Here is a 19,713-nt window from a genome sequence, read left to right as displayed (position 1 = left end):
TCTTATTGCAGTTTGTCATTTTTGTGTGTCGGGGGCTGCCTGTCCCCCCGCTACTGGGACGCTCCAGGAGGGCATCGATGTTCATCTCCGGTGCTCAACGCCGTGCCTGGCACCGAGTAAATGCTGAAAGTGCTGAAGAAACCGGGGGCGGAGGGGCCGGCGCAACGTGTGGAGTTCAGGTCCTCTTGACCCGAGTGAGGCTAGAGAAATGGCAGGTTGCTGGGGCGGAGATCTGACCTGCCGCATACTAGAACCGGGGCTGGGAGCCTCAGCAAGGGTTTTCATTCAGTGAACATCCTTAGCAAAGCCTCACAGGCTGGAGACCTGGGCCATGCTGGTCAGGCAGTGCCACCGGTAGGATGGGAAGGAACAGACTCCCTATGATGCACATTTCTGAAAGAACTCGGGGACTGAGGAAGGGTTGCTGGGACATTCCCACTGGGTAATGACTAATGCATGAGCCCGTGTGCAGGTGAACAATGTCAGAGTAGATCAACGCACAAGCACCCTGTTCTTCTGGGGCAGGGTCCTCTAGAGCTCGTCCCTGTTGTCAGGCTCTGGAACGGAGCACACTGGGATGGCAGGTATCATTTGGTACTGGTCTGAGGGGCGGTCTTGACGTTAATATTTCATTGCGGATCCTTCAACAAAAATCAAAACCCAAAATCTCTGAGCCTTTTACTTAGATGTGTCTTCTTCGCCACGAGCTAAGCAGAATGCAGTCTGCATGCTGAGTGGGCTCTGCGGTTCACTGGCTGGAACACGAATGAAGCTGCTGGGCCATGTGTTGGGCCAGCTGGGTCATGAGAACATGTTGCTGTACCCTGGTTGCAGGCTTGGGCATGGCACAGCACCTCCAGAAGACAGGTGACCTCTGAGCAGGGTCTGACAGTGAGGAGGAGACACCAGAGAGAAGAGCGGGTGCCTGGGTTCCTGGGGGCAGGACCCGGGACGCACAGTTGAGCCTAGCATACAGCCTGCTCCACTGGACTGGCACCAAACCGAGAGGGCTGAGCAGAGCGATAGGAAGCTACTCTGGGGTCTATGCAGAGTTGAATGCTTGGTGCAGAACGGGGAGGAATTCAGATCAGGTGTGGGGAAGGCCGTGGCCAGAGGCTTTGATTGTTCCAAGCTCTTGAAGGGCCTTTGGCTGTGGCCCCAGCTGCTATGTTGGCAGTCTTAAGGCAAATTTATTCCATGTTTAGCTTTATTTATTTGTTTGTTTGCTATTTATTTGTTTAAATGGTGGCCAAAATACACATAACAAAAATTTACCATTTTAAGTATGTAATTCAGTGGCAGTAAGTACACTCGCATTGTACTGCAAACATCCCCACTATCCATCTCTAGAGTTCTTTTCATCTTGCAAAACTAAAACTCCATACCTCCCCATTCCTCTCCTCTCCCCAGGCCCCTGGTGTTGGTTGAGTTCTGTGTCTGGCTTTTTCATACCCCCACGTAGAGTGGGGGAGGGACTGCCCACATGGTACAGTAGGAAAACTCTTCCGTAGATCTGTGTTAACATTCTAGCTCAGACATTTCCTAGCTGTGGGAACTTGGTTAAACCACCTCATCTTTCGAACATCTGTCTTCTCAGCTAAAATATAAGGAGGAGGACAATGATGTTAATAGCGAGCACTATTCGGAGAGCCTGATATATATTCATGCATGAATTGTCCCAGCAGCCTATAAAACAGGTTCTGTTATTATTCTCATTTCATGGATGAGGATACTAAAGCAGAGAGGGGTTAAATAACTAAGTAGGCCAAGGACACACAAAGCAACTCTCTTGTAGGATATGTCATGGAAAGAAAGTGCAAGGCTCAGAGTCAGTGCTCAGAAATAGCAGAAATATCCTCTTGTCTTTCCTGGGAGTCCTTATAAGGTATGGTGTCTGTAGTCTGTGTAACGAGAGCTTCTTTGTGCCAGGAAATGAGTTTTATGGTCATTGTCTCATTTAACGCTTCACTACAGCACTAGCAGGTAGATAATTGTTACATGTATTTTGAAAGTGAAATAATTTGGGTGCCTGGGTGGCTCAGTTGGTTAAGCATCTGCCTTTAGCTCAGGTCATGGTCCCAAGGTCCTGGGATGGAGCCCCGCATCAGGCTTGCTGCACAGCAGGGAGTTTGCTTCTCCCTCTACTCATCTCTGATGCTTGTGCTCTCTTTCTCACACTCTCTCTCTAAGAAATAAATAAAATCTTTTTTAAAAAAGTGAATTACTTTGTGATTATACAAGTAATGGTTGAAGACATTTGTCATAAAAAAATTACTTATAGGGGTGCCTGGATGGCTCAGTTGTTTAAGTGTCTGACTCTTGATCTCAGCTCAGGACTCATTCTCAGGGTCATAAGTTTGAGCCCATGTTGGGCTCCTTCCTAGTCGCTGAGCCTACTTAAACAAAAAAAATTAAACCTTATAGGAAGCATTCAAATCCACATGACCCTCCAACCTCCCTCCCCAGAGTTATTGCTATTATTGCATTGGTGTATATCCTCCCGGAACCCCTGTTGGTTTATAGACAGAACTGTATCCCTGGAGTATTGAAGTGGTTTTGTAAATTGCTCATTCTGAAAATGCTTCAATATCAGAGAATTTTTTCCACATCAGTTCCTAAAAATCAACTTCATTCTTTTTAGCTGCTCCTAGCATTCCATTCTGTGGCTATACCAGATTTTTAGCCACTGTCCTCTGATAATCAATTTAATGAGCTGGGTACTAGTATCTTCATTTGGGGCTGTGTGCCCTGTACAAGACCACCCAACTGGAAAGTGGCAGAACTGAGATCTAGCCCACTTCCCATTTGACTCCAAAGCCAACAGTCATCACCACTAGAGTATAAATGAACACAAACATAACAGTTTGCTTTAAAGTCAAATGGAAACTCGTTAGTTACTGACCATATTTATTTGTTCAATACACATTTATTGAGTATCTACTATGTTTCATAACAAGTAGTGGCGAATCTCCTCCCTGAAGTTTATCCTCTTTTGACTTTCAGCTTCCCCTCAGACCTTCTTGCCTATTTAAAAATCCCTTGGCTCTTCCTCTTGTTCTTGTTCTGTCTATCCTCCAGGGTTGTACCCTTGGTCATCCCCCCTTTTCCCTCACTTGGCCCCATCTTCAATGGATCTTTTGTCTACTCCACTACCTGACAACAGTGGTCTTCAGTTCCAGCTCTAGATTCATCCAACTCCAGATTTAAGCTCCTGTTGCCTCCAGGAGGCCTGCAGGGTACCTCACAGGCATATAAAATTCAACATGTCCAAATCTGAGCTCATTCTCCTAGCCCTCAAATCCACTCCTGTTCTAATTTACCATATCACTATTTTGGGGGCAGCTCAAGCTGAAGTCCTCAATGCCATCTTTGACTCCTCAATATTCTCTACCCCAAATCCATTTAACCAACTAGCCCCACTGGTCCAATCTCCCACATAGTTCTTGGATTTGCCCTCTCTTTCCCATCGCCAGTCCTGGCAGAATTCAAGCCTTCACCCTCTTTCCCAGGACTAGCACAAAAACTTACCCCTCTCCAGTTCTCCAAGCTCCCAAAAACACACCACTGGTTTTTCTGTTGCCCTCAACTCAACTCTGTTGAGTATACTGAGGCATGGTATACTGAGGCATGGACCATGTTCCAATCATCTGAATATCTCTGCTACGTAAGTGTCTACAACTCATTTTGTTCCCTGGATGTTTGCTGAATGAATCGTCAGCACTAATGACGTCACCGGTAATGCTAGATCAGACCACCAAGGTGCTCCCCTCAAGGCCTTCCACGTTTACATCATGGTTTGGGAGAAGTGGTAAGAATAAGGACAAAGCAGAATTTCCAGCTCCTCTACCTGAATATGTCATTAAGCTGAGAATTTCTTACCAGGTGACTGCAAGTCTGTTGTCAATCCTTGGATTTTGCATATTAATCACACACATGGCAAATTTATAAAATAAGAAATAGAACTGGTTGCAAAATATATAGTATTGCTCTAACTTTACTGCATACAAGTACATTTTTATTTTCTTACCACATCAACTGAATGCTTCATTTTTATAAAGTAGTTTTTAGTACTGTGGTTGGTTCCTCATGATGCAGGAAACGCTGAGACTATTTGGAGAAACACAGATATCCATTATTCTTCACACAGATTTCTGTACCATTGACAACAGAATTATAGTAAAAAAATTACAGTCTCAGAGCTAAATAAAAAAGATTCGGTTCCTTTTTTTGTGTTTTTGTGACACATAGGTGATGTATCAGTCTGTTTTGGATGAATCCAAGGGTCTAGAACTCTGGAGATGTGACCACTTTCACTATGCAATGACAATATAGCACTTCATGTCTCCCCCTTTAGAACCTGCAGAAAATTCATTCAGGCCTTATAATATGATTGGGTACAGGGAATACAGCAGTATTTGTCATATGAATTTTCCCATTCAGTAGAATAATTATTTGCTCGGGGGCAAAATAAATGGTCTCCTAGGCTCCAAAGTATTGGATACTGAGTAATCTTGGTTTGGGAGGTGACACAGATACAGCTTTGTGAATCAGGCCTTTCTCATGAAAGCTGTTTGTTTCCAGTTCATTTTTCTACCTTTATCTTTGTCCGTTCATTCATTTATCTTCCTATCCAGCCATCCAGCAAGTACTGAATGACACTGGAGACACAGTGATGAGCAAAATGGACACAATCTGTCCTCACAGAGACAAATAAAGGTATTTAGTACCTGAAATTTGGGTTTCTAAGATTTCTTAGCCATCTGCTTAAGTCCAAAATTTAATCGCGTTTCTTTTATCTGTGGCTCATTCATTATTCCAGAAGCATTTATTAAACATTACCGCATCAGGGTCTGTGCTGGTGCTACAGAGATTAGGAAAACAGGGCACAGTGCTGGCTCTCGGGCAGCTTAGATGGTGGGATGGAGGGATAAGTGGATACTATAATAATACAATATGGAAAGCGCATGATGGTGAGCTATGTCCGGGAGTACAGAGGACGCATCCCTGAGCTGAGCTGACAGGGTGAGTAGGACTTGGCCACTCAGTTTCAGGAGGGGTGGGCAGCAGCAGACATGGGTCATTTGAAGAAGTATTCAGAGCAGGGAAGAGAGAGGAGGCCAGGGCCCTGGGCTTAGAGGGCCCTATTTGCTTTAATGAACTTTATCCTGCAGGTGATGGGAATCCATTGCATTCTGGATTGATCATGCCAGCAAATGGGGTACGGGGAGTGATCTGAGGAGACTAAACCTGGAGCACAGATTAAGGGGATGCAGCAACCATGTAGGCTGGTGGCAATGAGTGCTGAGGGGTGGTGGAGAGAGGATGGAGATGAGGACACAGATTCGAGAACTATCTGGAAGTCTGCATTGGCAGAGGGATGGTGTGGGTTGAAAGACAGTAAAAATTCAGGGAATCCCAGGTTTCCAACACTGGTGGTTAGACGACAGATGGTAGCACCGACTGGATAGAAAATACAGGGGAATAGCATTTGGTCGTGTTGAACTCGAGGTACGTGTGTGACATCGAGAATGCCTGGCTGTGGGATTTGAAGTGAGGATTTGGGGAGCCATTAGCATACAGGTGTTTACTGAATGGAGTGTGATGCCTCCTGAGAAATATTGAAAACAGCATACAAAACAGACCTGAAAAAGTCATCCCTGTGTTTACTCTGAGAATATTGATAATGAATATTGATGTTTATTTGAATATGGATGGTATGTCTTCCAATGGGTGCTGTTAGATACTTCTTACCTAGGTACTAAGAAGAGTTGGGTTTCTTCTGAGTGACCAACTATGCTTTTATCTGCTCCCTTCCCCCACCCCTGGGAAGTTCAAAAACTTTTATTTTATTATTATAACAAAGCTAAATACAATGTATTCATTTTTTTAAGTTTACCGTTCAGTGATGTGTAATACATTCACAGAGTTAAGCAACCATTACCATAATCAATTTTAGAACATGGCTGTCATCCCCAGAAGAAGCTCTATACCTATTATTTCACTCTCTTTTAATCGTTGAACTCTGCATTGGCATGGATATACCACACTTTATCCATTCATCAGTCAGTGAATACTTTTATCTTAAAGACGAGCATTGACCAAGAGATTTTTTTTTTTTTTTGGACCAAGAGATTTTTTAAAAAAAGATTTATTTATTTGACAGACAGAGACCACAAGTAGGCAGAGAGGCAAGCAGAGAGAGAGAGAGGGAAGCAGGCTCCCTGCTGAGCAGAGAGCCCGATTCAGGACTCGATCCCAGGACCCTGGGATCATGATCTGAGCCAAAGGCAGCAGCTTAACCCACTGAGCCACCCAGGTGCCCTGTCCAAGAGATTTATAATGAGAACCACAAATGTGAGCCATATCCAATGTAATTCTAAATTTTCTAGTAGCTCTATTTTCAAAAAAGTAAAGAGGAATGGGTAAAATTGATATTAATAAGATATTTTAACCCCATATATCGAAAATAGATTTTTAATATGTAATAAACATTAAAAATTATGAGTGAGGTAGTCTACATTTTATTTTATACTAAGTCTTCGAAACACAATGTGTGTTTTGTACTCAGGACTCATCTCAGTTTGGACTAGCTTCTTTTCAAGCACTAGTGGCTACCATACTGTGTCTGGTTTCCTTCTTCACTCTGGCTTCCAGGAAACTTTGAACCAAATTCATGGTAAACATTTTTCTTGTTAATGAGATTCACGGCTCCAGACTGCTGCTCTACTTTTGTTTTCCTTTTGTTTAATCTTTCCAAATTGGCTTTTAATTTATGCTACTTGGTTACACTTACGCCCCCTCCTTTGTAAATTGCTTTAATTGAAGGTGGAACATGCCCAAGGTCTTGAGAAGAGAACCACTGACAGAAAGAAGATAAATGTTTCGGTCGAGGCAAACAGGTAGTGAACTGATCTGAGGAAGTGAGCACAAGACTACTCGTTTAGAGGCGGCTGCTAACCCCTCTATCCACATTTCTCTGGACCCTTTGCCCCAACCCTCAACCGCAGCAAGCTGCCACAGATAAAACTTTCAGAAACTACCAAATAACGGAAATGAGCGTAGCTGAGTGTGACTGGCCAACGTAGGCACCAGGAAATGGGCCAGACAATACTTGGAATTAATTTCTCTAGAAAACATTCAATGACTCAATACAACAAAAACAAAAACAAAACAGGTGCCATGATTCTGGACCTCCTAAACCCGCAGGCGAGCGGGTGAGCGAGTGAGTGAGACAGATGGTCCTTGATGCATTTCCACTCCATGCTGCCATGGTGTAATGGACTCTCTTAGGCACTGAAAGGTAGCCCATGTATTTCTCATCTCTCTGTCTTCCTACATGTTCTGCCCTCCCCGCAGTGCCCTTCCCCCTCTCTGGCCTTCCCAAACTTCAACGCCCAGTTCAAATAACCCTGCATTCGAGACTTCTTCTATTCCTGCTGCCACAAGGATTTGCCAGCATCCTTCTTATACTCACTGCACTCGTGTGCATGCATTAAGAATGTTAAAAACATTGTGTTCGGACTTCTGTATTGTCTGCCACCCTCAAGATTCTGAATCATACCCCAAATGGCTACTTGCCTGTTAAAGCAATTAATTTACTCTCAAAGCTGGAAATCCTTGCTGCAACTTGTTAAGGCCCAGATTCATTAGCCTATTAATATGAGGTATAATTTCCAAAGTCCACATTCTAAGCATGTAGACTGATTTATGATCATCAGCTGGTGTGTTTAAAAAAACAAAACAAAACTATATTTTTCATGAAAGGTCAACAGAACATGAATTCATGCATTTGCACATTGACTCATTAATAATGGAATGGCTCTACATTTTCAGATTTCTCAGTGCATTTTGTTTTTTCACATCAAAGACTTTAGTTCCAAGTGCTATTATATCTTCTCATCTGAATATTTTTACTACGAGTATTTTCTTTTTAACCAGGAAAGAAAGGTGTCTTAGAGTAAATGGAGGCACGGAATGCACAGCAATAGGACTACCCCCATCCCACACTCTCCCAACACACTAGAAAGTAGAAAGAGAATATTGACAAACTGAGAGCTTTAGTATCAACCATCACTTAGCTTCCATTCAACTAATTATAGTTCACCTTGGAAAATTCTATACAAATGTAAAAGACAACTAGTTGCTTGGTTTAAACATGGGCAGGCACCGGATTTTCTTCTAGAAAAAATTTAGGATGTGTTAGCTTTGAGGGTTCTCTCATAAAATGGAATAGACTTGTTTCTCTATTAAGGAAATGTGGGGTATGACATTTTGAAGTTTTCGGTTACAATTGGCATTTTTTATCATGCAAAATCTGTTTCCCTTTGCTCTCTTCTCTCTCTCTTGGTTCATATCCTTCTCTTTGTGAATATGAAGTGGGTTATGAATAGAAGAATAAAAATGGAAAAATACTGAGAGGTAGATAAGCTTCTTGAGCAAAGCTGATCTGTTGGCAGACACGGGGCTGGAAGGTATGGTGCTTGTGTGGTCATCCTGAATCAGTTTTGTGTAAATGTGACTTGAACAGGTTACTGGGGGCAAGAAGTGCAGGGGCCAAGGGCATTAGGGTGTTCTCTAGCTTGTCTCCTTCCCAAAGAGGAAGGACAGGGGTTATCCCAGTCTCCAGGAATCTCATCCCTTAGAGATCCCTCTCTCCCTTATACATGTGGTAATACTCACATGTAGAAGATTCCAGCAGAGTTCTAGGTGCAGGACCTCAACCACAGACCCCCTTGACAGCCGGTACCATATCTGACACCCATAAGAACACTATGAGAAGATAGAAAAATTGCACATAATAGGGAACCAGATCCTTCTAAGTATGGTGGAAGGACCCAAACCTCCCCAGATATTTTCTTTCTTTTTCTTCTTAAGTATCTTTTTGGTTTTTATAAATATAGGATCATGGAAATGGAAGTATGCAGATCACAGAATCCCATAAGGCTATGAACTGTCAATTTGATTTTGAGCTTCCTGGGACCAAAGCGTGTTGGGAAATCATCAGTGGCATGACTCATATTTTAAGGACCAAGAATGCTAGAACTTTAGTGAAAAACTTTAAGGGCATAAATTTGACATTTCCAGATGGGCCTTCATAAATGTGGCCATAGGTGTTGGCCTTAACAATATCCCGAAAATAGAAGGGAAAGTCTTAAAGAGAGTGTGTGGGGGCCAAGGGGGAAATGTTTAGTTTATGACTTGTTTTGTTTTATGTAGCAAGGAAATACTTTTAAAAAATGAATATGATTTTCCTCAGTGCAAATCACTACCTGAGAGCAGGCCAGGCCCTTAAAGGAACACCTATCTGGGTTCTAGGAGACTCTAATGCACTTTAGAAATTACCATAAATTTGCTCATCAATGAAGAACAGAGCCTTTTTCTTCATTCTTGTAAAAAGAATGCACTAAACTAGGAAGGATTAAGTTTATTTTTTAAGCTCTTGTCTATGTGCCACAAGCCAAGAACTTTGTTATTATTTTACATGTCCTAGAACATTTGATCTTCATAACTGCTGCATTGTTACAGATGAAGACATTGAAACACAGATCAGCTGCATGGTTATTCTTGCCCAGGGCGACAGAAGTATAAAGGAAGAGCTGGGGTTTGAACCCAGATAAGTTAGTTTCCGAGGCCATGTACCTTCTACTATGCTGATTAGTGTTTCTCCAAAGTACTTATTATCCAGGACAGACTTTTATAAGGGAAAGACTAGAACACATTTCCATTTACCAAAAAACATAGATTTCAAGGCACAAGAACTCCAAATACACCCTAATAACAAAGGAGAAATAAATCTTTGTACGACTCATCTTGGAAACCTAATGCATTCTGCTTTTTTTTCCCCTCTACAGGTAAGAAGGATGACATTTCAGAAAATGTAGGTCCCATGAAATGGAGAAAAGGACCACATTAGCTAACAAAGGTCCTTTTCTAAGTTTTAATTGAAAAGCTTCTCTTTCTAAGATCAGCAAGCAGTCTTAACAACTCTGTCCAACACTCTAAAGCCAGACCTCCTGTTTATTAGGCAACGTGGTCTAGTGGAAAAAAGCAAAGATTTTGGAGACAGATGTTGGCATCGACTAGCTTTCTGACCTCATTTAATCTCTCCTGTCCTTTCCTTTCTGAGAAAAAGACTACATCTTGTTATGAAGGTTTGAGATAATGTTATCAAAAGTGTGTGGCTTAGTAGATGCTCAAAAGCTGGTTGATACTAGTTTTACTGCTGTTAACCATGATTACCTGGATGTAAGGAGAGAGATTAGCCTTTATGGTTAATGATGACAATTTTTTGTTTGAGCTAATAGTGTTCAATGAAACTTTTATTTACTACCAATTTTATCTAACATCCCGGAAAACACTGGGGAAACAAGATGGATAAACTCCAAGTTTCTGTTCCCAGGGAAACTTAAAATCCAATAATAAGTCGCATAACCATAATAGAGTTTGAAAGCGGTTTGGTTTGGTGAAAGAAAGGGCTCAAACAAGGCAATAACACAAGATGAGGTCATGTCAGCTGAGGTACAATGCAGGTCCTGAACGCCAAGAGGCGCAGTTCATTCCTAACTGGGTAGGCAAAGTTCTGCAGGTAGATGAGGGACCCCAAAATTCAGAATCTTAATTTAAAGAGCTAAATAAAGTGGGAAAAAAAAAAAAGGTGGCAGGAAGTCTGGCTACTGATAAGATCCGGTCTGAGAAGAGCATGGCCTTGAAGTTGTTTTTCCAAGATTGGTAGAAGAATTGAGCTGGTCATTTGCTTTCTCTCTTGGGGTCCTTTCATGACTCAGGAAGTGGCTGGTTAAGGTTTGAGTATTCTTTGTGGACATGGAACAGGGAGAAGTTGGCTGACTCCTTGAAGGACAAGCTACCAATCCCCAGACTAGCCAACTAAGGTATACAACTCAAGTCCACATCTCATCAGATTGCTCAAAAAGCAAAGAAGAGTGGTTCTCTCTTTAGACCCCTGATTCTTGGGCTTTGTACTCCAAAATAGCATTTTGATGAAATACCTAATTAAATGCCTATGCCTGATAATGATTTAGTAATGCAATGTAACTCCAATTATTTTTTTAAAGGATGCTCTATTTAGAGTGTTGTATCATTACTATTTTCAGGATTTAATCATTAATCTTTAACATACAGGATAGGAAACCAAAATAGCATTCCCATTGAAAGCTAATGTGTCAGTAATTTGAAAAGATTTCCTGCAACTAAGTTAAAAACATCTTATTAATGTATTATATAATTTCCACTAAAGAAGCTACGTATCCTTCAGTGAGTAGAGAGTGATTTTATTTATTTTTTTTTTTAAAGATTTTTATTTATTTATTTGACAGAGAGATCACAAGCAGGCAGAGAGGCAGGCAGAGAGAGAGGAGGAAGCAGGCTCCCCGCCAAGCAGAGAGCCCGATGCGGGGCTCGATCCCAGGACTCTGAGATCATGACCTGAGCCGAAGGCAGTGGCTTAACCCACTGAGCCACCCAGGCGCCCCGAGAGTGATTTTAAACCTTGGGGATGTGATTCAGTAAATAAGGAAAAAAATGCAAAAGCATGTAAGTGATACATATTAGGTTGTTTAGCATAGTGTCCGACAAATAGGAAGTGTCCCAAATAATAGATGTTGTTATTTTGAAATCCATTTAGATAAAAACATTTCCTTCTCCAATGTATATTGGCCAAATGAGCTCATATTCTGAACATAAAAATATTATTGCTAAAATAAGCTAAGCTGTATTCTAAGTCTGTAGAAATGAGTCATCTAAATCAAAGAAAAAAACTTTCTCTCTACAGGACAACATATACAATGATGCTGGCTTTTCAGCAAGACAAGAATCCTCACTCATTAGCTACAATTACATTTACAATTCTGCATTTATGAAAGGACGGGGGTGTGCAGAAAGTACACTTACCTATTTTTGGAATGTTCTCAGAAGCCAAGGTTAAGATAATAAGAGGCTTCTTCTTAAACTCATTAAAATAACTAGAAAACTCTTTTCCTCGGCATGATGACTAATCAAGGCTTACCTAGACTTGAAGCATTCTTTCATGGCTTTTGGTTTTTCAGAACTCACCATAAGTTCCTTTTTATTTGGTTAGTGGGGGGAAGGGACTGAGAAGACTGGAAGAATTTTGGAACAGATCATCCTAAAATATTCTGGAGCTTCCTGAGGCTCTAAAATAAAAATATGCTCACTGTTCTTAATTCTCTTAAATATATATGTGTGTGTGTGTGTGTGTGTGTGTGTGTCTGTGTGTATAAAGAATAAAAATAACAATAGGGTATAAAATCTATTTACATACAAATTACAATGTGATTGGAACATTCAGTGTTTACTATTAAAAGGAGGATTCTTATTGAGACTGAATTAGTAAGAGTGGTTAACAGGCCTCATTGAATTAATTTGCATAAATTTTCTAATTTAGCAAACTGGAGAAAAATCATCTTCATAGGTTTCTTGACATTTCATGTAGGTGGTTTTACTTGGATGATAGCAAGTCAGCCATTTGATTCCATCAAATCGGCAAGGTGTTAGACAGGTTACCGAAAAGAAAAACACTTAAGAAAGGGGAAAAAAGGGGTCAGGTGATTGCGTTGACTGACTCAGTCTGCTGTGCCAAGTAGACTACGTAAGGATGCAGCTGAAGCATATATTGTAAGTTCAGTCTTTCTTGTTAACGACCTTTAGAAACTTTCCAACACTCACCGCTGCTTTAACAATCTTATAATTCCTATCTAACTACACAATTTACTATTTGTAAGGACTCAACAGAGCAGAGGAAAGTATTACTCCAAAGCAGGCCTGGGGCACAAATGTCATTTTAAAATGGAACTGAAGCTTTCCAGAGACCTCCACCTTCCATGGCGGTCCTCAGTGAACCTGCTGGCATCTCCCTTCTCTCGCTGCCCGCCAGGGGCGTGGTAAGGTTGCATTTCATCGCTCCCTTGAAATTAGGAGTGGTCATGTGAGTAGCTGCGACTACTGGCTGTGGCCCCCTGACAGGTGTCACAGTAGGCTGGAGCTCGTGTGAGACTCATCGGCACTCTTTCCGCTGTGGTGACCACAGTGTTGCACATGGCGACAGTCCTGCGAGTGGGTGGCGGGGGCAGGGTGACTCCCCATCATGGGATGGGCGGAGCCCCAGGGAGAAATCACCTATCACCTGTGTTACTCTGAGCCACTTGACGTTCACGTTTGTAATCCCTGCACTGGCCAGCCTGTCCTAACATACCTTTGTGCCAGAAAAAGAATCCAGGCGGTGAGTTTTTTAAAAAAAGACATTGTGGGGCGCCTGGGTGGCTCAGTGGGTTAAAGCCTCTACCTTCGGCTCAGGTCATGATTCCAGGATCCTGGGATGGAGCCCCGAATCGGGCTCTCTGCTCAGCGGGGAGCCTGCTTCCTCCTGTCTCTCTCTGCTTCTCTGCCTACTTGTGATCTCTGTCTGTCAAAATAAATAAATAAAATCTTAAAAAAAAAATAAAAAAAGACATAGAGATGAAATGTGCTAGGTGGCACAATAAAATTTGTCTTTATGATTTACACATAGTAATTAAACACACAAAAGAACAAACACTGTCAAGATGGCCATATGTGTGTGGCTTAGGAACTGACTGGTCCCAGTTCAATCACACAAACGTTCATTCAGCTTAGAAATGAGCTTCTTTTTAATGGTTTTAATCTTTTTTTTTTTTCAGTCCCCAAGGCTTACACAGCTCAGTACAAATGTTTTTGCTATTTTGTTATCGTCAGGCACATGATGTTTACCCATTCCCAGGAAATCAATGAAATCAACACAAAAGTCCTGTGACGATTGAGCACATTTTCACAGAAATAAATTTGATGAGCTTATTACAGTTTGATACAGCTCGGCTATCAGACCTATCCATGCAACACGAAACAATATTAACAAATTACATTTGTCTTAAGGATTTATTTCTTTTAAAATATTTACCGCACATTTTTGGTGCAAAGGTTCCATTGATTTCTTTGGTTTCAAACATTATAGCTCTGTGTGACCTAAATATATATAGTTCTATTTGTACCAAACATCAATAAAAACATTAAACAAAATTTCCAAAGGTAAAAATGGAATTATTGCTTCAGTATAAAAAAAAAATATCTGGCCCATTTGGGTGCTATTGCTATTATTGCTTTGTTTCTACTGGAAAACTATCCTGGAAATCAAGGAATGTATCCCATAGCTCCCTGCTGAAAGTATAATTTGGCTGTACATTATCATCTATTAATACGCCCCTCCCTTCACCAAAGCTATCCTGATCTTGTCCTTAAAAACAAAACAAAGTGAAACAGCATAAATAAATAAGCTTACCTGGGGATACAATAAATAAGCTACTAGAAATAAGAATAAAGAATATTGTAACATAAAGCCCTTCAGTGCTGTACAATTAAACAATAGCTTCAGATTTCCAAGGTCTCTAAACACAGCATTTGTCCTAGGACACACTGTTAGCGCTGGTACGCAGCTGACAGATCTAAGAGGAATACTTGTCTGTTGTTTTCATTATTTAAAAATGAAAACATAGTGGCTACAGCTGTAAATTCTGCCTTTTGGGAATTGACTAGGTAAGTACCATCATCAGTTCTGGACTGCTGCCTAGCTGTAGAGCACAAATCTTAGGGATTAAAAAAAAACAATAATAATATTCCTTCAATTCTTAGTGGTTTCTTGGTCTCCAGAATAGTTAAAGAAACAGAGGAGAAGTGAGACTCAAAAGTTTTGCTGCCTTCTTTTCTTCGCATCCATTGCATCCAGAATGGGTTGTCTCTTCGCAGTGTATCTTTGACGAAGCTCTTCTATCTCTCGTTCCATCATGGGGTCTAGTGCTTTTAACCGCATCTGTAGTTCTTCTAAACTTAGATTTTTTAACTAGAAACAGAAAAAAAAAAAAAGAAGACATCAACATAATAAAATGATCTACAATAGCTTAAAATCTAACAGGCTTTAGTATGAATATTTCAGCAAACTCTTTACATCGTCTCTGAAATGCAGTTCAACAATTAAAACAGGAATTCCTTCCCTGAAGAACCAAGAAGCCACAACTCCTTATAAGAACCTTAAGTCATCTTGCAACAAAAGCAATTAAAAAAAAACAAAAACTCTACTTTTAGGAAAGAGCAAATGAAAAAAATAAGCTGATGAAAAGTTTTTTTTTTTTTTTTTAAAGAAAGACAGAAAGACCAATCCACCAGTGCCAACACACAAACGTTCAGGATATGTTCCGGGTATATTTCACTCTAATCTCTCACATCCTTGCCAGCTCTGGGGTACCGCCATAATTGTGAACACTTGCAGAGTCACCCAAGAATGCGATGAGATTGAATCAGGTTAAATTAACCATTCTATCCTGCATTTTGCCAAATGCTTAAATTTGAAGTACTTGGGTTAATCAGAAAATTAAATGATCTAGAATATTTCTGTCTCAAACATTTTGATACCTTAAGGTTCTAAACTTGTGATTCAAAATATCCCAAGCCTGATGTAAACAGTGCTCTATAAATTCTGACATGGGCTTGGCCAATTGGAAGATAAACTGTCTATCAAATTTTCACCATATACATTATAGTTTGACAATAATGATAAGATCTGACTAAATGATATATAGTTTGACCATAATGATTTAGTTCAGTTCTGCTGCCTTCTGGAGACAACACTAGACGTCCTTTACTAGTTTTCTGTGAGAGAAGCCTCTCAGATACGGGGGATGAGAGCCATTCCACCTAGGGATCTCTGGCATCCTGAGCTTTACCATAATTATTCATACATCACAATAGCAAGATATGGATTATCTCTCTAGAAACATATTTTAGGATGCCCTGAAATATATAAGCTAATACTTGGGCTTTTATCTATTAATATTAAAAAAAAATCTAAAAGTCGGTCTTCTTCAGATACTATTAAGTCAATGGCAGCAGGTGGATTGTTTAAAAACACGTAAAACCAGTGATTTACAGAATGTTATTACAGACTCAGCATCTTGGTAAGTACTGTAAGAAGAGCAAAGAAGCCCACTGAGCTCCGTGCCCTAAGAAACTCCCAAAATGTCAGAAGGGTAAGATCAGGAACTAGAAACAGTGAGGGACAGCCACAAGCCCCTACCACAGGCACTACAGATTACAGTGAGAGGTTCTGAAGCCCACCGAGAAGCTTCTCACAGGCACATTCATGGGTACACTTTCCTGAGGAGAGCAGCCACCATTTTTTGGTGTTTTTTAAAAAACAGATTCCCAACCAAAAAAAGAGAAGCCTCACCATAAATTCAATGGAGAGTAGATTTCCTTTAAGGAGCAGACCCCGTTTTGGTCTGTGCAAAAGGGGCTATCTCAGAGCAATGAGCAAGGCCCTGGGGAGGAAGCACCACCATTCTGAGGAAGCACTAAAGTCACTGCAGAACCAGGGGCTGGTGGGGTTCCGAGCTGGGCAGAGCAGGGTTTAGACTGCAGGGAGTCACGATCTGCTCCAGAGCAGGAAAATTCTATGAGAAGAATTCAGGCTTGATTTTAATATGATAAAACTTGCAGCTTTTTTGTTTTAATAAGGGAACTTTGGTTATTTTATGAGCCAAATCAGAAAATGCTCTCATTACTTTAGAGTCAACGTGTTGATTTTAATCCAAAATAGTACTTTTCGGGTTGATTCTCCATTTTACTCAACTTACCTGGCCTTCAGTCACTCTTGGCTCTAAAAATCAAATCCATTCTCAATTGAAAAAGATCTATCACCACTGAGGATACTGAAAAGAACGAGTCCCAGACTCTGAAGGAAATTCAAAAGAGGATTTCCAAAAATACAGGCAGGACAGTGTTACAGGAAGGAGTATGTGGGCTCCCAGGATGGGGACTCTGAAAGTGAGCACCACTTGCTTTGGTGGACGAGAAGTTCTGGTGTGTATATATGTAAACTATGCCCTATCATGGACAGGAGCTAGCTTAGGATAGCGTACCACTATACACGTTACATATATACACAGTGCACTGTGTTCTATTCTATTCTTTCTTCATTAATTTTAAACCAAGTATTAATCATATATCTATAATGTGGTCAAATTTGTTCAAATCACTGGGGGATAAAGAATAAGCCAACAGGGGGCCTTGGAACTTTCTGAACTGTATGAACAGGTGACAGTGAGATGAAGGGCCAATACAGAAAACACATGGCTATGTTTCCCCAAGAAAGACACGCCTGGGTGCTGTCTGCATAAGTTCCAGTTTCACTTTGTCTTTTTTTTAGCCCACGCTAATCTTCCCATCTCTGAACTTCTATATGGCATTTATAATTTAAACAACACAATTTAGTATTTGATTGATTCTAGAGCCATTTATTATTTCATAATTGATTTTTATGCAAGAGTTTCATGTCTCCATGCCAGACAGTCCAAAAATTATTTAAACTTTAGAGACTGTACACACACTTAGAAACTATGAAACAGTGGGGCGCCTGGGTGGCTAAGTGGGTTAAGCCTCTGCCTTCAGCTCAGGTCATGATCTCAGGGTCCTGGGATCGAGCCCTGCATCCGGCTCTCTGCTCAGCAGGGAGCCTGCTTCCTCCCTCTCTCTCTGCCTGCCTCTCTGCCTACTTGTGATCTCTGTCTGTCAAATAAATAAATAAAATCTTAAAAAAAAAAAAAGGAACTATGAAACAGTATTGTAGCTCTAAATATCATGGCCTGAGCAGGGGTAAACAGAAATACAGAAAAAAATGACTCAGGGGCACCTGGGTGGCTCAGTGGGTTAAAGCCTCTGCCTTCGGCTCAGGTCATGATCCCAGGGTCCTGGGATCGAGCCCCGCATCGGGCTCTCTGCTCACCAGGGAGCCTGCTTCCCTTCCTCTCTCTCTGCCTGCCTCTCTGCCTATTTGTGATCTCTGTCTGTCAAATAAATAAATAAAATCTTAAAAAAAAATTAAAAAAAAATGACTCAAAGGAATGGGTTACTCTAAGATTAGGAGAAATAACATAACAAAGCCAACAATTTTTGCATTAAGATATTCCTGTAAATATCGTATGCTACTTTACTGGGGCAAATTACCAACAGTTTATAAATATTATATTATAATAGTGGACTGAATTCAGAGAAAGAAGCTACTCAGAAGACAAGTTTCTCTCTTCTAATAGACTTTTATATTTTCAATATGTAAAATATGTGACAAACAGGTCTGTGATGTTGGAGAACTGTTACCTCGCATTGTTAGGGAATTAGGCGTTTCACATAAGTAAATTTGTGAAGTATCTAAATTTTAGTTTTTTAAGTGATTAAAAACTTTGTTTCACCCATTTTGAAAAGAAAATCCTTATAAAGTACTTTACAAATATGTTGCCTTCTAAAGCAGAGGACCCAGGACCTAAAGCAACCTTCCTTTGATGATAAATCACCATTATTAGTTTCTATCACTAATCTGAGCTGTGTGCTAATTTTCTCTCTCCTTTTTGGCTTTTTATTTTCATTTGAGAGAAAGCTGTCAGCTCCTTTTCATGGCCCTCATTAGACATATGTCGTTCTCCCTTTACTGCAAACTTGTTGCCTGCTGGGAACTAGAAAAGCAATTAATCTTATAAGGCATTAAACTAAATAAGAATAAATACATTAATGAAAGCTTCAGACTGTTTCGGAAAAGACAGAACATGGTTTTAGTGCTAAAGCTTGTTAAACTTGTTTTTTGTTTTTAATATGATTTCAGATTTGTGGCTCTATAAGATCAAGGTGACAGGAAATTGGACACCTATATAACAAACATATATAGCTATGTTTTTAGGTGGGCTGTCTGAGAACTCCAGAACATTCACTTATTAAAATATTTGTTCTTTTTTCTGGACCAAGCAGTGCAGATTCAGAGATAAATAAACACTCTACCGCCCACAAGGACTTTGCAATCTAGCTGGCAAGAGGTCCATGCACAGCTAATGCACGGTAGGATGGGGACGCTGAGAAGATGGGCAATAGGACAGGGGACCGTGGAAGCAGCATGAGTAGAAATGTGTAAGGTGCACAAATGTATGGTATCCTCGGAGACCGCAGGTGGCCACTGGGATTGGGGCGGACCAGGAAAAGAGACAGGAAGGAGAGCAGAGATCAGACTGCTAAGGGCCTTAAGCATGTTGCTGCAGACTTTCTGTAGCCAAGAAAGAAATGCTAGATAGTTTTGAACATAACTGGTGACATGACCATAAGTGAGATAGAAAAATATATCCAACAGCAGGTATAGAAAATGGATTAGCATGGGGGGGAAATGGAGGCAGGAAGGACTGTGAGCAGGTCACTGCAACTGTCTAGAGAGAGGGCGAGGACTGGACCAGGAAAAAGGAAGTGGAGACTGAGAAGAAGGGAGGGATCTGAGAGACCTGGAAGTAGAACTGATAGGGCTTTCTTTGTTGACTGACTGATAAGAAAAATCAGGAAGAAGGAAGGGCTAGGGTGATTCTGGCTTCAAGCTATGGTGATGAGGTAGAGATTGTTACCATTAATAAGGTAGGGGAGTAAATCAAATTGAGTTTTAGTCTTGTTGAGTTTGAGAGATAAAGCGTCAAGGTGGGGACATCAGATATGGATTATAATTTGGAGTTTTGAAGCTCAGGAACGAGAATAAAGCTACAGATTTGGGGAATCATCAGCATTTAGGCTGTAAGTGAAGCCCCTGATGAGGGTAAGATTATGAAGGTTTTCTCCTTGATCTTATGATCTAACTATGGTATCCAACAGAAA

At 40.8% G+C, this 19,713-nt stretch overlaps 1 protein-coding gene across 2 annotated transcripts in view; it reads right to left on the bottom strand.

Annotated features, from left to right (window-relative positions):
* Positions 1–13,499: 13,499 nt before the first annotated feature.
* The window catches only part of STK3 (serine/threonine kinase 3), a 275,511-nt gene continuing 269,297 nt past the window's right edge, over positions 13,500–19,713 (bottom strand). For both annotated transcript variants that reach the window (XM_047725603.1, XM_047725604.1), the window contains one exon: positions 13,500–14,884. In XM_047725603.1, coding sequence (XP_047581559.1) covers positions 14,726–14,884 — 159 coding nt within the window. In that variant the 3' untranslated portion in view covers positions 13,500–14,725. The remainder of the gene's footprint in view (positions 14,885–19,713) is intronic.

The sequence above is a fragment of the Lutra lutra genome, chromosome 4 (assembly GCF_902655055.1).
Source record: "Lutra lutra chromosome 4, mLutLut1.2, whole genome shotgun sequence".
Taxonomy (NCBI): Eukaryota; Metazoa; Chordata; class Mammalia; order Carnivora; family Mustelidae; genus Lutra; species Lutra lutra.
Note: the sequence above shows the minus strand (reverse complement) of the source record. Positions and strands in the feature narration are given on the sequence as shown.